The sequence below is a fragment of the Leuresthes tenuis genome, unplaced genomic scaffold (assembly GCF_036924035.1).
Source record: "Leuresthes tenuis unplaced genomic scaffold, fLeuTen1.0.hap1 SCAF_9, whole genome shotgun sequence".
Lineage (NCBI taxonomy): Eukaryota > Metazoa > Chordata > Actinopteri > Atheriniformes > Atherinopsidae > Leuresthes > Leuresthes tenuis.
Window position 1 is genome coordinate 4,592,120 of NW_027325363.1, and position 16,585 is coordinate 4,608,704.

Sequence of the window (16,585 nt, forward strand, 5' to 3'; positions counted from 1 at the left end):
TGGAATCATTGAGCGACCTTGAGTGACATGTCAAGTGATATTACGTGGGTGGCGGGGTGAGAGTGTGGCAATGTGCGGCTGGAGGGGGCAGGCGGGGGGTTGGAATACAAAACAGACACGAAGAGGCGCATGGAGGCAATTGTATAGCTCTGATTCACAGATGTGTGTTGTTGTGAGAAGGAAAGACAGAAGAAACCAGATCAGTACTATCTGGGTTTACTCTGACTGTATTACGTCACCGTGGATCCACATAGGCATGTGTTTACGGTGCCGCTTTTTTCATTTCTGAAGTCTAAACAAGTCATTTGTGGTCCCCACGTTTCCCAACCTACAATGCCATATGGTTGCTACCCCTCGTCTGCAGCCCTTTATGGCTTACATTCATTAGGCAAAGTCACAGTATCAAAAGAGATGCATGTTAGGAAAAAAAAGAGGTTTAAATTGGTTACAGTTTGAGATCAAACGCAGCTGTTGTTAATTAACTAATCTGAATTAATTATGATAACTGATTAAATGCAGTTTCACTTGCAAAATGACAGACCGAGGTTGTCGTTTGAGACAAAAATCTGTGATATTGATTGGGAGATCAGATGTTGCAATGATGTTTAATGCAGTGAACGGTTAGAAATCTATCGTTCCCGGCAATGTCCCCCCCACCCACACACACACACACTCCTTCCTTTGAGATATTCCCCTTAGAGGTGACGTCCAATTTGAAATTATTACCCTTGAGTGGGTTCCTGTTCTCATGGGAACTTCGGTTCAGATTTTTTATTTTTTCCTTCTACAGCATGAGTCTGGCAAGCCAGATCCTGGCATGAGGAACTTGTCTGAAAAGACATCAGGCCTCTGCTGCCTAAAAAAAAAAGAGTCTAAAACACTGAACAGAGAGTGTTTCAGGAAATGCCAGAGCAGGGGGGCGTCTTGGTCTTTAATATACAATAACTACTATTTAGGACTAAAAGACAATAATTTCAGTGAAGCCTGACATTTGTGAAAGAATTTGAAAAGTAAAAAGGGAAAGTATCAACATAGACCCTAATCTTATCTCTGCCTCAGCTGAAGGACCCCCATCCACCTCAGTCTTAGTACTCTCATTACTTGTGCAATTCCAAGTATCTAAGGATTTCTGCTGCTCATGATTCTGTTGGTTTTACTTAAAGTAATCCTCTCAGTTAGGTATCAGTGCCATTAATTGCCTCTGGTGTAATTGTCCCTTCGCAGATGAGAGACCCGAGCGTCCATTTCTCAACGTGAGATTGAAAAAGGGAGGTTTCCTAGTAAGCCCTGTGTGATCTGCTTAGTGGGACGTTTCTGGAAAGCAGCCAGAAGTTGCTTTCTGAGCCTCTGTAAGACGTTTTTAAGCCTTGCCAAGCCTTTTACTTTGCCAAATAATAACACACCCAAAGACACATTCTGAAGATTAATAAAGGGAGAAAGAAAACGTGATAAATAGCTACAGATTCAAAAGTGTAGTTCAATTATAGCCGTAAACCTTTACAACCCCCATTTTACTACAAGATGATCTGTAAAACAATGGTTTGTATGGAGATTTGCTCTGATAGTCAGTATTATCCCTTGAATTTATTTTCCCTCTGTAGCCTTTACTTAAAGAGGCTTTTGACTTAATACTAATAATAGAAATGTTTGTTCATGTTTTTGGCTACAGCTTCCTGCGAAAGCCCAGACTCCTCAAATTGATTTGTATGTGCTGTGATCTCAGTGAAGCCAGAGATCAATGTTCTTCGCCAAAGGTGGTTGGGCACATTAGAGAAGAACAGATTTTTCTATCCTCTTTTGCAATTTGCACATCTGTGTCTATTAATTATTTTCAGAAGCAGTAAAAATGAATTTAATGATCAATGTGACTCTACTGTTTCTTCCATGAATAAGCTTATTCCCACTGCAACTGCTGCATCTCGACACAAACAAAGAAATGTCTTCATTTTTACATTTTCATTACTTCGGTGGCTCTTGCAGTCCTAAGATAGAGTGCCTCTGTTGGAATTAAATGCTTGGAAAAAAATAATATAGAATAATCACTTTGTGATTAAAGGCTCTTCTTAAGGTTTCACTTGAGAGGAGTTGTTCCATCCCATCACTTCAAACCTCTAAACATGTCTCTTCCCTCTTGATTTGTTCAAATTAAATGTTTCTAATTCCCTGTTTCTTCCCCAATAGGTCCATAACAGGAACTTGCTCTCATTGGACTTTGACCGAATCACCAGGACAGAAAAGGTCTATGATGATCACAGGAAGTTTACTTTACGGATCCATTATGATCATGCCGGTCGGCCCACTCTGTGGGCACCAAGCAGTCGTCTGAACGGAGTCAATGTCACCTACTCCACTGGAGGGCACGTGGCAGGTATCCAGAGAGGAACCATGTCTGTGCGCATGGAGTACGATCAGAATGGCAGAATCAGCTCCCAGATATTTGCCGATGGGAAATCTTGGACCTACACTTATCTTGAGAAGGTATAAATTGCTGCAGTTTTGATGAAGATTAAATGGTTTAAAGATAAAAATGTAATAAACTTTGAAGAGACACGTTGTACAAATAAGCTATGGAGGTGTGTTTGCATAAGAAACTTGACGTGAGAGTTAAGACGGGAGTTAGAAATGAACTTGTGATTCTCCTGTGTACTGCACACACTGAAAGGCACAGATATGAGCCAAAATGTAATTAAAAGTGTCTGGAGCACAGCAGACGCTATACTTTGTTACCATAGTCTGACAGCAAAGTTCAAGCAGAAATAGCTGTGATGAAAAAAAACTGAGAGAAATGTCACTTTCTTCTCACTAATTGAAGGAATGAATGTAGGGGAAAGTGAAGAGCTGCTCTTCTCCAACTTGTACATTTACTATGAAAATGGCAGACAGCCGCCTTGTTAATAGTATACAGAAGTTTTCATCAACTTCTAAGTAATTACTGTAGATGTGGCCAGATACTGTAGCCTTACAGCAGATTTAGAGGCGTCATTTATTAGTTCAAGACAGATTAAGATTTCCAGATTTGCTGAGTTGTGAAACATTCATATCCCACATGCTGTTCAGATCAAATTAGAAATACGAGAAGCAGCTTGTTTGCAACAACATCCCTCAAGGAAATATTAAATTTAGAGGAATATCTCCACTTCTGTGCTGGGAATTCGATTTGTTCTTACTCAGCCTTGCACCACAGAGTATATTAAAGTTCTCCACATTTTCTACTTCTTTTTTTTCAAGTTCCATCATATTGACAAAAAATTCTAGGTAATAACTTTTATCTCCTAAATGTTTCTGTAATTGTTTTTACTGGATCACGACTTTGTGTAAATTAATGGTTATTTGGAATCAATTTGCTTTAATTTTTGTCCAGACTGACTGTTCCTTTTATAGCAACATATCATATACATTGCCTCCAAAGTGAGGCTTTTAAATATAATCAATCTTACACTGTATTGATATTTCACAAAGAACATTCTGCTTCCTCCTCTCTTCACAGTCTATGGTGCTGCTGCTCTACAGCCAGAGGCAGTATATCTTTGAATTTGATAAAAATGATCGACTCTCCTCTGTGACCATGCCCAACGTAGCACGGCAGACACTAGAGACATCCCGCTCCATTGGTTACTACAGAAACACCTACCACCCCCCTGAAGGTAACGCTTCAGTGCTCCAAGACTATAGTGAGGATGACCAGTTGCTACAGACCACCTACCTGGGCACAGGCCGCAGGGTCATCTACAAATACGGAAAGCTCTCAAAGATGCTGGAAATTCTCTATGACACCACACGCATTGGTTTCTCCTATGATGAGGTGGCAGGAATGTTGAAGACTGTTAACTTGCAGAGTGAAGGCTTCACCTGCACCATCCGCTACCGTCAGATTGGCCCACTGATTGATAGGCAGATCTTCAGATTCAGTGAAGAGGGCATGGTCAACGCCAGATTTGACTACGTCTATGACAACAGTTTCCGAGTCACCAGCATGCAGGCTGTCATCAATGAAACACCGTTACCAATCGACTTGTATCGCTATGATGATGTGTCTGGCAAAACAGAGCAGTTTGGCAAATTTGGAGTGATCTATTATGACATAAACCAAATTATAACCACTGCAGTGATGACCCACACTAAACACTTTGATGCTTACGGTCGAGTGAAGGAGGTCCAGTATGAGATTTTCCGTTCACTCATGTACTGGATGATGGTGCAATATGACAACATGGGGCGTGTGGTGGCCAAGGAGCTGAAAGTTGGACCTTATGCCAACACCACACGCTACACGTATGAGTATGATGCTGATGGTCAACTCCAGGTGGTCTCCATCAATGACAAGCCTCTGTGGAGGTACAGCTATGACCTAAATGGCAACTTGCACCTCCTCAGCCCTGGAAATAGCGCACGCCTCACTCCTCTCCGCTATGATATTAGAGACCGCATTACTCGCTTGGGAGATGTTCAGTACAGAATGGATGAGGATGGTTTCCTCAAGCAGCGAGGAAATGATTACTTTGAGTATAACTCAGCTGGCCTGTTGACCAAGGTGTACAACAAAGTTAGTGGATGGAGCATCAAATACCGTTACGATGGCCTGGGCAGGAGGGTGTCCAGCAGAAGCAGCATGGGCCACCACCTCCAGTTTTTCTATGCTGATTTGTCCAGCCCCACTCGGGTCACCCATATGTACAATCACTCCAGCTCTGAGATCACCTCACTGTATTATGACCTACAAGGACATCTGTTTGCCATGGAGTTAAGCAGCGGGGATGAGTTTTATGTGGCATGTGATAACATAGGCACGCCTTTGGCTGTGTTCAGTGGTTCAGGACTCATGATCAAGCAGATCCTCCACACAGCGTTTGGGGAGGTTTACCTTGACACCAACCCCAGTCTCCAGCTCATACTCGGCTACCAAGGAGGACTGTATGAGCCTCTTAGTAAACTGATCCACATGGGCAGACGGGATTATGATGTCCTGGCTGGCCGCTGGACAACACCAGACCATGAGATTTGGAAACGTCTGAACAGCAACCATATTGTGCCATTCAACTTGTACATGTTCAAGAGTAACAATCCCCTCAGCAATAATGAGGAAACAAAGTGCTACATGACAGGTAAGTTCACTTCCATCTTCACCCAAGGTTCACGGTGGTGAGATGACTGACTTTGAAAGATGAATAATTTAAATGAAAATTGCAGTTATACTGGATTAAAGTGAGATCACAAGTCATAACGAATAGGTGTCAAAAAGTATTTCACCTTCAAATTGCTCATTAAAAACCACAGCTGCCCTTATCTGTAATAAGCTAGTTGTGTTCTAGGACTGTTAGGGAGTCTGTGTTTTACATTGCATTGCACTCACAAAACAGAAGGAAAAATGAAGACTGTATCCTACGATTAGGACTTTCCATTTGACAGTAATGATAAGAGTCATCGCAGTTATGAGAAAAGACGCGATAAATACGAGATGTAGATTTCATATTTACAAGAAGATATCCTCCGATAAAAAAGAAGATGTGGTTATCATCCACTTTTTCCAGATTGGTTTGAAACTTAATTGAATCTGTCATAATTTATGGAAATTTTGCATTAAACATGAAAACATTAATCATGATAGCTGAACAGATGAGACATAGACTGTCACAATCTAAAGCTGCAATGCTCTTCACTTACTTGCTGTTTGCAGGTTTTTCTGCTGCTAAAACAATCTTGGATGTATTTAACTACTTATCACTGTATAAAGGAAGAAGAAGACTCAAAACCTAAACCTTCATTTGTGTTTGAAACTGCTTTTTCTTGCAGCAAAGAAACTATTTATATTTTTCTATTATTTTTATTCTAAAGAACAAGACTCAGTTGGAGGAACAGACCCTTCTTGAATTAAATTGAAAAGCAGCGTGGCTAGTAGGTTTTAAAAAGCTCCCTCGCTGAGAATCTGAGATGGGGTGAATGTGTGTGTGTGTGCATGTGTGTGAGTGTACATGCATGGATTTATTTATGTGCATGTATCCAGTGGCTATCACTTTAAAAGTGCTCAAAGGGAACAGAGTTGCTCGGCAAAGCCCTCTTGGTCATTGAACACTCAGATCTTTCCCTGAAATACTCTGTGTTTTTGGTGGTAGGGGGAGGTAAATGGCAGTGAAAGCACCCCAGTGGGGAAGGGAAACACAATGGATCCATGCAAACCTTAGCCAGGGCTAGTTGTATCACCCTCTTCTGTTGGAAATAAAACTAGACTGTTAACGTGACTCCGATAAAAACAATCGTCTCAGTCAGATCTTCTTCAGAAATATGTGATCTAATTCTCTGCATTATCTCAGCATTTTTTTAACTCGATAATGAATACATGAATGGTGTTTTTGTTTGTTTTTTATTTACGTTTTACCCTTTATTTATTTAACTGAAGTGTGAAATCCAATTAGATGAAAAGTATGCAACCAGTTTAATGATATAGAAATTGTAGATTTTTACAGAATGTAGACACACTGAGAGGTTAAATATAGGCAATTTCCACTCAGGTGGCATCCAGCCTTCGACGTCTCGCTGTTCAACAAAGGCATTTAGCTGCCTGCCCATCAGAATACCGTTGAGCTTCACAATCCTCTATTAGGGGCTGACTGGCATTTGAATGCTAAACAGACTGGTAGATACATTTTAGTAGGTCTACCTCAATTGTGATTGATGACACTGACATTTACATTCCTTTCACTAAATTACCAGGGTCCTTTCTTTGTCCTCAAGCAAATTCTTATTTGAAAAAGCTTTGTCAGGTGCCACAATGTGGCAGTGCCAGCCTGTGACAAACCTGCCCCCCAGGTGTCACAGCAATGATTCTGCTGTCCATAACCGGGGTTAGATGCGAATGGCTCGGTTTAAAGGGTTTTGCTTCCTGCCATGGCCGGAGCCCTCTCTGTGATGCTCAGAATTAGTGGCAGCATTTTGCAGGGGATGGCAGCAGCACTGACAGCAACAGTATTTTTGACTGTGTTTTGATGGACCACATTATTATTGCAAGGATATGAATTTCAAAACATGTCACTTTCCTCTCTTCGCATCTCGTTAGAGAAACATTACTGTAAAAGAACCTGCTAAGTGTTCAAAATATCTGACGTTGAAGTCTCTGGTGACATGAAATTACAGAATATAATTATCAGCACAGCAGATGCTCTCAGATGTTGTACCTGGGACCCAGCTGTGGGCCATTAGTGTGGCACCTGCAGGAGTGGACATGACTCATTACCACCACCTCAAGTGTTTAGAATAGCTTGTTCACTTTTACAAACAAATCATGTGCTCTTCCGGATTTAGAAGCGTCTGGAGAAGACCTCCACTTGACCACAAAATTTCAACTGTTTGAAATGATTCAATCAGTGTGTTCCATGGTTCGTCTCAGGCCGGCAATGGTTGTGTCTGTTAATAATATTTATGTGCATCAATGTTTTAACCCCTCCCTTGCAGATGTGCACAGCTGGTTGGTGACCTTTGGCTTCCAGCTGTACAACGTTATCCCCGGTTATCGTAAACCAAGCACAGAGACCATGGAGCCATCCTACGAGTTAGTCCGCACCCAGATCAAGACACAGGAGTGGGATAGCACCAAGGTAGTCACTCATCTATTTCAGCTTTCCTCCTGCCACAGATCATCTTCTGCTTCAGTTCCTTTCATTTCCACCATCATTAGCAAACAGACATGCTCTGTGTAGCCAGATTCCCAAAGGTTGTGCCAGCTATCAGGCCAAACATGGCCCAGTGAGCCAGGTCTCTGCCTCTTGTCTTCATCTTGGGGAATGGGGTCAGGCTAAACAGCTCTTGTAATTGTCCTGCCATTAGGGAAATTCAGTCTCCATTGCCTCCACCACTGGCCATTGATTTAATCTCGGTTTTACACTGTTGGCCAAGGACTGAGAAGAAGTAGACATCCTCTGATTCTTGCTTTCTATCAGCCCTTTTAAGTTGGCCCCAACTCACCTGAATTATTGAAGAGGCTACTCTTGTTTTCATGCATTTGGTTACAACTAGACAAGTGAACGGCAGCCATCAAAGGTACAGATTCGTGTTGAAGGACACTGCCTTGATGCTTATTTGTATTCAAATGTTTACCTCATTTGTAAGCCAAAAAGCTACTGGGACTATATCATACGAGGTCAAACATGACCTTTGATCCGACCAGCCAAACGTAACGAGCCCAACCACATCAACAGGGCATAATAAATGTGAAAGGTGCTGACTTAAAATGTGCCGTGAGCACTGTGACTCTTATTTCTACATTAATGATTTTTTTTGTTTTCCATTTTGTATCCACATTCATTTCTGAATTTTTATGGATACTGGCTATAAAAATGTTAAATCTTACTTTCAGTAACCCACACTACGTGTTTTTTTTTATATGTATTTAAATACAATGCCACTAAGGGGGTATTCTTCTGCTCTCCAAGTGCTTTAAATGTTTGAAATCTTTTCCATGTCAGTGGCATTTCAAGCATCGTAGAACCCTGTGGTTCATTATACAAGATGTGACAAATTTCCAAATACATGCTGAAATTTCACATGTCGTGCATGCATAATGAGAAGCCGCAACGGTTATAATCAGCTGTTCTTTCAAGAGAACATTTTCTTTAGAGATTCAGCATTGATTGGTCAGGTTCAGGTTTTCAGGGAAAGTTCTGCTTCCCGAGCCAAGAGACCTGGTGGATTTAATTTTTTAACATCTGTTTCTTGAAAGAATTCTTTGACTTAATCATTAGTCATATCTGAGGTTATTGTGCCTCCTTCACTAAGAACCACAGAATTTGCATAAAAATGTCATGAAAGGAAAAACTCAGTTATGTGTTTAGAAACACCGAGACCTTCAGACTGAATTTCTGTAAAATGAATAAATCGGTCAGAAAAATAAATATATATGAAGATTTCTTTATGTTTGTGAGTAGGCTTTTCCTTCAGCACTACATCCTGTCAATGGAGGAACTTTTCACGAGGCGAGGTGTGATATTATTATCCACTATTTCTGCCCTTGACATAGTGCTCTGACCACTTCACATGAGATGACCCGACCAGCCCAGTTCAGTTCAGGGTTCTTTGAAGCATGAATATAACTTTGAAACTACATGTTTTATGTCAGTACTTTGGTATTTGATTTTATTCCGTTCAGAAGAAAAGTATTGCTGCCTCTCTGTCTCTATCTGTTTAAGCCTCTTTTTTGCCATGCCGCTCAGTCCACACACAGATTGGAAAATGCCATGAGGGGACAGACAGATGAGGTCTGCGCTCCACAAGGCTTGTTCTCTCATTCAGAGTTCTGCTGGAGGCTGATTGCACCCCCTGCTATGTGAATGATGCCTCTCTTGGAGTGTCCCGGGAGGCTGTTTCAGTAAAGTGGAGGACATTGCCCTCCGTCCCCCCACCGCCCCTGGAACAGCTGACCAGGTCACACGCTGGCACAGTAAACAAACATGGAGTGGCATGGTGTGAAATATTCCCCCCAAGCCATGATATCTGAGGAGCCCTAGAGCACATGTGCCTCCTCCCCCTTCATATGTCTCCCCTTCATGCAGAATGTGGTGTGGTGTCACATCAGAGAAGAGGCAGGCATGCTGGTCATCACAGCATGCTTTACTCTCCTCAGCCCCACCCTTTCCCCCCCAGCCACCCTGTAGCTGAGGCACAGAAAGTCAGAATTAGAAAACTGTCAGGAAGACTTCGGATGTTGCTCCTTGACAAAACTCCTCAGGATCCTTGCAACCTCACATATTAGATGATGGTATGAAGGCGGAACATCTGAGAGCCTTTTAGTTGCTGCTGACATGCGCTCAGGCAACCAACTCATTGTGTGCTGGCCAGTTTCCATTTCACATCATTTTATCATCATCTTTTGATTTTAACATCTTTCTTTCTTATTGAAGAATATCTCTTGTCAAGTAGTATTAAGACAAAATATTAACTTGGCTTAAGGCACTGTGGTATCTCTTTTGATGCCTTAAGAAATGAGTTACTCTCTATACACTAGCTACCAACAAATTCCTGTTTCATATTTGGCCCAGCAGAGCTGTCAGAAGACAGCAGTTTCAACCATTTTCAAAATATCATGCCTGTCGCAAATGATCAAACGGATTTGCATTGGCTGACAAACACCTCTGCCTCTACCTTGAATATCTGTGTGGTGCGATCACATCTCCAAATCATCATAGTTTCTTCTTTGGCACTCAGAAGCAATTTCCTACATTTTTTTAAATAAATAATGTAATAATGATGCTTTATAAGATGAGAATGTTATAATTCTTGTGTCGTCTTTCAATTTATTATGTAACTTTAAAATAATTTTGAAAGTTTATTCATTGTTTTCAGTTCTTTTTATAATGTCAAATCATCATCATTTAGTCCTACACGTTAATACAAAAGAAACTGTAGCTGTGGCACTGCAGAAATGTTTGAAGCATTAATTAAGCACTATGAATCTCAGTTTTGAAAAGAAAGCATCTAAAAGCCAACAGGGCTGCTTCGTCTGCGAGGATAAAGGTTACGAGCCAAACGAGTGGTAAATGTTGTGAACAAAATCTTCAAGCTAGTAATTGTATTTTTTTAATCAATTTCTTGCTCAGAGAGAGAACAGAAAAGATGGCATCCTGTGTGTGTGTAGTGTGACTAAACAGTACTTCTTTCTTTTGCAGTCTCTGTTGGGTGTTCAGTGTGAGGTTCAGAGGCAGCTAAAGGCTTTTGTGAAGCTGGAACGTTTTGGTCAGATCTACAAAGCCAGAAGTGCTGGATGTCCTCAGACCGAGGACAAGAAGATCTTTGCCTCTGGTGGCTCCATTTTTGGGAAAGGTGTGAAATTTGCCATCCGAGACAGCCGCATCAGTACTGACATCATCAGCTTAGCTAATGAGGATGGCCGTCGTATGGCTGCAGTGCTTAATGATGCCTTCTACCTTGAAAACCTTCACTTCACTATCATGGGAATGGATACCCACTACTTCGTCAAACTGGGTTCAGTGGAGGGAGACCTGGCCCTCATCGGCATGACTGTGGGCCGCCGCACGCTAGAGAATGGCGTGAATGTGACAGTGTCTCAGGTCAACGCTGTGCTCAATGGCAGGACTAGGCGCATTACTGACATCCAGCTTCAGTATGGCGCGCTGTGTCTGAATACGCGTTACGGCAGCAGCGTGGATGAGGAGAAAACCCGCGTTTTGGAGCTGGCCCGGCAGAGAGCTGTCGCCCAGGCTTGGGCCCGGGAGCGCCAGAGACTGAGGGACGGAGAGGAGGGCTCACGGACCTGGACTGAGGGAGAGAAGCAGCAGCTTTTGGGCTCTGGAAAGGTGCAAGGCTACGATGGATACTACGTAGTGTCAGTTGACCAATACCCTGAGCTGGCAGATAGTGTCAACAACATTCATTTCATGAGACAGAGTGAAATGGGCCGAAGGTGACATGAACACAAGGCTCTCTAGTGAAGGACTCATATGTAGGAAATGGGACTTCTTGCCAAAGACAGTTGTGTACATGACCACGTTTTTTTTCTTTGACTGTGCTCAACTTGGTTTTTAATATACTCGGAAAAAAAAAAGAAAAGAAAATGGTTGCAATCAGCTGCACTGTATTATTGGAAGAGTGCCCTTCTCCTTCTGACGATTCTTTAACAGTCTTTGCCCTTCAAGTGCGGCTGCTAGAGGATGAAAAATTGTGATGTCTTTGACTTATTTTTGTGACTCCATTTCCTCATCCCTGTTTGTGATTCTGTTCAAAGGAATCAAAGAGGAGTACTGGTAATGCATTATGTTCACTGGCTCTCTCTGCTGCCAGAGTTGCAGATTGTTATTCACAAGCTTGCTCCATTCTGCCTTTTTTGCGCCTCAGCCAAGGAGATTCCTTCTCTGTTAATCAGTTCTTTTTTATACTTGAAACCTTCATAGCCCCAGTCATCCATAAATAATGAGAGAGATTTATGTTAGCAGTAAAGCCCTTCATCAAAACCCCAGCTGAAGTTGTCAAAGCACCTTCATTTGTGTGATGTCTTGTAGTTTTATAAGAGGAGGCTTTTTACCCTTTGTGGTCGTAGCTTGGAAGGCCTCTGTGCACCCGGATTGTGCACGTTGGCCTTTTTTATGAGCAACAAAATTAGCTAAATTGCTTAATTGTATAGTAAAGCCAACAAAGGGTTATGAGGTCAGTTTTTGATTTGGATGTATTTCATTTCTAACTGGATTTTCTTTTTCAAAGGGAAGAAAACATGGGATTAATTGTTCTCTGCGCCTTTTTCATAATTTGACTGTGGTCAAACAAGTTGATCATAAAAACACATAAGAGCCAACCCTGTAAGAAAATACTGTGGAATTAATGTCTGTATTAAACAACAAATAGTATTTTACAGGAACGGTTTTGAACTATATTTTAGTTTTGTTTTATAAATAGCTATATGAATTAACAGTATAACAAATGTGAATTTAAAAAAATGTGAATTCTTGTCCCATCTATTGTTAATTGTTGTACTTGAACAATACTTAAGGGTGTGTGAACACATGGAATAAACTATGGAGGTGGTTTAGTTAAATCAGTTACTGTGTACTTCATCGGACCGACTGCATTTTACAGATTTGAATTGTTCAAGGAAAACACTGTTTGTTCATCAGTGAGCTTAAGTCAGTATTCCGCAACACACAGTCCAATAATAAATGAATATTTTTTAAAAAGTAAGGCAAGGAAGGTCAAAGAAACCAGTAACTTCAGTCACACGTGCTTCATTAGCATACTGGCTGCAGAGATAGATAGGCTTTGCATTGTGTTGTAGGTGTCATGAAACATAAAATTGCCTTTGCCCTCAGGGCTGCCTGCAGGTCAGCCTGAAAAGTGCTTTCATTCTCCACAATAGGGCTCCACCTGGTCCCATTGCTGGTGGGAATGCATTAGATCTGCAGGTGTTCTAGTTCCCGTTTACAGACGTTTAAAGGTCCTCTACACACGCCAACCTTGGAAATAACCCACGTGGACACTTTTTAGCTCTCTTACATCTGTGCCCCCTCCCAGCCCGTCAGTGGATACTGCAAAGGACAGTTTACTTCTGCTCATTTGAAAAAGTCACGATGTGAAAACTCAAGAGGAGTTGAGACTATTTTGGAAAGTACGACATTCATTTGACTTCTGGTACTTTTTGAACTATGCCAAGCCACTGCACACTTGTTGACTGTCAGTTTTCCATCAAACGTAAGGACTTGTCTCTGTGTGTAGGGGTGGTGAGCACACGGTTGAGTGTGTCGAAATGTACAATGATAAAGCAAACTGTACGTGGTTAGTTTTTCTGATGTGGGTTGATTCAGTGGCATTTTGTTTCCCAAAAAATATATATGTATGTTCAACATAATATGAATGAAGGATATTTGCATTGTGGAATATTGCACTGAGAACTGTTGCGTCATAAGACTGTATCTTTTTCTAAAGTTTTGGACTCATTTTGAGTTTTGGTTTGTTCTCAACACTGTGTTTTTAGCGCTTCTCTTTGACTGTGTAAATACGAAGACATCAGAGTAAGCTGTAAATAAAATGCAAATGTAGATACCTCGTAGAGCTACATCGGTGACCCTGTGTAGTCTTAAGGTAGAAAAAATAAAGGGAATATTTTGTGTTTATTTTTTTTTCTGTTGTTTATTTTGTATAGCACAAAGTGTTCTGTCATTTCAAACTAAAATTAGACAAAGACAGTCTTACATTCATTTTAATGCACTCAATTCAGAAATGTTCTTAGTTTGTTCCAATCTACAGTGCATCATACAGAATCTACATTGATTCACGTTAGAGTGCATTTTATAAGACTAATGAGTCTACCGTAATTTGATACGATGACAATGTAATATTGGACATTGAACCATTATTTAACTCGATAAACAGTTTGGACTTTGAACCTCTTAGATTCTCCCACAATTGAGCATGTGGTTGAGTTCATAAAGGACAGTCTAATGAAAATGTCTTTAAAGCAAATGTATTTAAGTGTTATAAGGCACGCAGGCATCAAGGGATGCTTTGCAAAACTTTACTATGAATTAATCTGTCAAATTTGAGGACAGATCCTTTTTTACAAAAGCCACCAGGGGACTGTTTTTAAACTTGATAACTTTATTGAAACAAGTACAGCTCAGGGGGCTAATTCTGCTAGCAGGCGGGATGGTTTGGGAGTTTGAGAGCCGGTATGTGGTGGAGGCATGGGAGCCTGGAACATTTACACTCGCTGCAGGCAGAGCTGAGCACAGCGCTCAGAAGAAAGCACGATGGCCTGTTTTACCGCAGCAGACGCCACACTCTCATTTGCTCTCCTACACTTTGCATTAATTTGAGCCAAGGAAGCCACTGAGCTCTCTGTGTGAAGGACAAGCATTAGGAAACTATCACACACTAATGTTTGCTTCAGCTAGTTTGACTCCCCAAAAGGAAATATTCAATCCGTGGCTCTCATTTTCTTTGAGATAGCTTCAGCCTCCAGCCTCCAGCCACATCATGCCTCTGGAAAAGAGGATTTCTTTAAGAGAACAGAAAGTGCTGCCAGCACAGAACCTGTGCAGGATGAATTCAACTGCTGCACTGAGTCAAAATGTCCTAAAGCCTGGAGGAATGTAGACTTTTGGCAGAATCATAATAATAATAACCTCATTTCAAACTGTAGCAGAAATGAGTTTGCTATAGAGAGCTTTGATGATGAAAAAGGACATTTGATTTTATATTTATTAACGGATAGAATCAGATCCTATACTTCATCATTCACAAGGCCTAATGTTTGAAATTACTATAATTACAGTATTCACACTAAACAAGTCCATCAAAAAGCTTCGTGTAATGTTTTTCCTATTTGCCTGGAGAACAAAATGATGCAGCTAATTTACACATAGCACTGCTCCATCAATGAGCGGCTCGTCATTTTTTGCTGTGGAGCACGGGGAATATTCTTAATTTCACGGTTAATCAATTAAAGCAACAAATTGTGATGGCTACTAATAACAATGAGCTTTTGGTTCAAAAGTGATTCAAAAAACAACCAAGACCAGTGTATCTCTTAGAAAAAGGTTTTAATCATCAGACGGAGCTCTTGTCTTCAGTGCTGTTTGTCTTTTCTGTTCCCAGGGCTTGGCATCTGCACCCTCTCTGTTGCATGCAGTCAAACTAGGAATTTGATTCACTTAACAACAACCATTACATTCAGACATGACTAACCCCTTCAAGAAATTAATACAAGAGGAAAGAAGAAAATTCTGCTCAAAGCTTGATTTCACGATAGGCAGGGAAAGGCAAACCTTTCTGTAAAATCCATGCATGAACTATTTCTCATTACCTGTGCAGAATCTGATGTGGAGCGAAATCTTCACATTGCTTTCACACTTCATCTGTTTCCTCTCGCTGAAAATTCTGAGCCCAAGTGTTGGACAAACACTGCCAGAAGTAGTTGATGCTGAAATCAACAAAAGGCTTGATTCCTGCTGTGGGCTAACCAGCTGTTCCCTCTGTGAATTATGTTCAAAGTCCAAAAAAACAAACTAAAATGAAACACCTGCTGTCTCTTGTTTTTTCTCTGTCAATCTCAGATACATTACGTATATGACAGCAAGCTGCATTGGTTTTCTGAAAGATCAGCAATGTCATTTACAAAGAAAGTCACCTTGGTATTGACTGGTTACACCTGTTCAAGTTTTCTCAACCTCCACAGAATAACTGCTTGGAATGAGGGTCTACATCTGTTGTGTTGCCTTAGAACAGCTCTACGTGCCTGCGTGGATAGAGGACTGCCTTAAATTCAATTTTTCATCATTCAGGTTCACATTTCCCTTTTCACCAATTATGCAAATGATAGGCCAGTCATAAAAGCTAATGGGGCAAAGAATGGTAAACCAACTGGCAATAGAAAAAGGGGACAGAACTTTCCTCAAGTTTAGGTCTCTTTTGGATGCCCAACATGATGACAGAACACAGCAGCAACAGATGCACTCAGTAAAGCCTAAGCTCTGGAAATGAAACTGATCAGATGGTTTTCAAAGTGTCATTTTTTATAGGTCATATAAAGGCCAGTGTTGCCTCTCATACAAAGTGACCTGTGAAAAGAAAATGGAAAATGTGTAATATTGGCACCTTAGGCAGTACAGTGCTGCAAGTTTATATTATGAGAGGCATTACCCCCTCACAAAAAAAGAAGCCTAAGACCCCCATTAAAGGGCCTGCACTGCCCTCTTTTAAGGTGACATAATGTGACAGTTTTCACCTCTGTGCCAGTATGTGCTCATTACATGCTTTTCAACACTGAAGTTGTATTAACTGACATAATCATTGCAGAGACGATCAATAACCTGTGAAGGGAAGTCATATTAAAGCTGGCCTCACAAACTCACAGTCTTGGGTTTCTTAATGAATGACTGCACCTGCAGCCTGTAACTACAAACTGCTTGACATGTGAAACTTTTCTTGAATTTTAATCAGTATAATGTGTTTTTTTTCCTCTCCTTGGTTACCTCAGCTTGAGCAGCAGCTTCTCATTTTATCTGGATTATTATCTCAGAAGCTCTAAGAAATTAATTCTGTCAGCACAAGAATACATTTCTATCTGTTTGTTTCAGAAATGTGTTTCTGTCTG

The 16,585-nt window shown here is 41.0% G+C and overlaps 1 protein-coding gene across 8 annotated transcripts in view; it reads left to right on the plus strand.

Moving 5' to 3' along the window:
• tenm4 (teneurin transmembrane protein 4) overlaps nucleotides 1–13,604 on the plus strand; it is a 134,694-nt gene extending 121,090 nt beyond the window's left edge. For all 8 annotated transcript variants that reach the window (XM_072391960.1, XM_072391961.1, XM_072391962.1 and 5 more), the window contains 4 exons: nucleotides 2,182–2,478; nucleotides 3,488–5,102; nucleotides 7,447–7,589; nucleotides 10,653–13,604. In XM_072391960.1, coding sequence (XP_072248061.1) covers nucleotides 2,182–2,478; nucleotides 3,488–5,102; nucleotides 7,447–7,589; nucleotides 10,653–11,411 — 2,814 coding nt within the window. In that variant the 3' untranslated portion in view covers nucleotides 11,412–13,604. The remainder of the gene's footprint in view (nucleotides 1–2,181; nucleotides 2,479–3,487; nucleotides 5,103–7,446; nucleotides 7,590–10,652) is intronic.
• The last annotated feature ends 2,981 nt before the right edge of the window (nucleotides 13,605–16,585 follow it).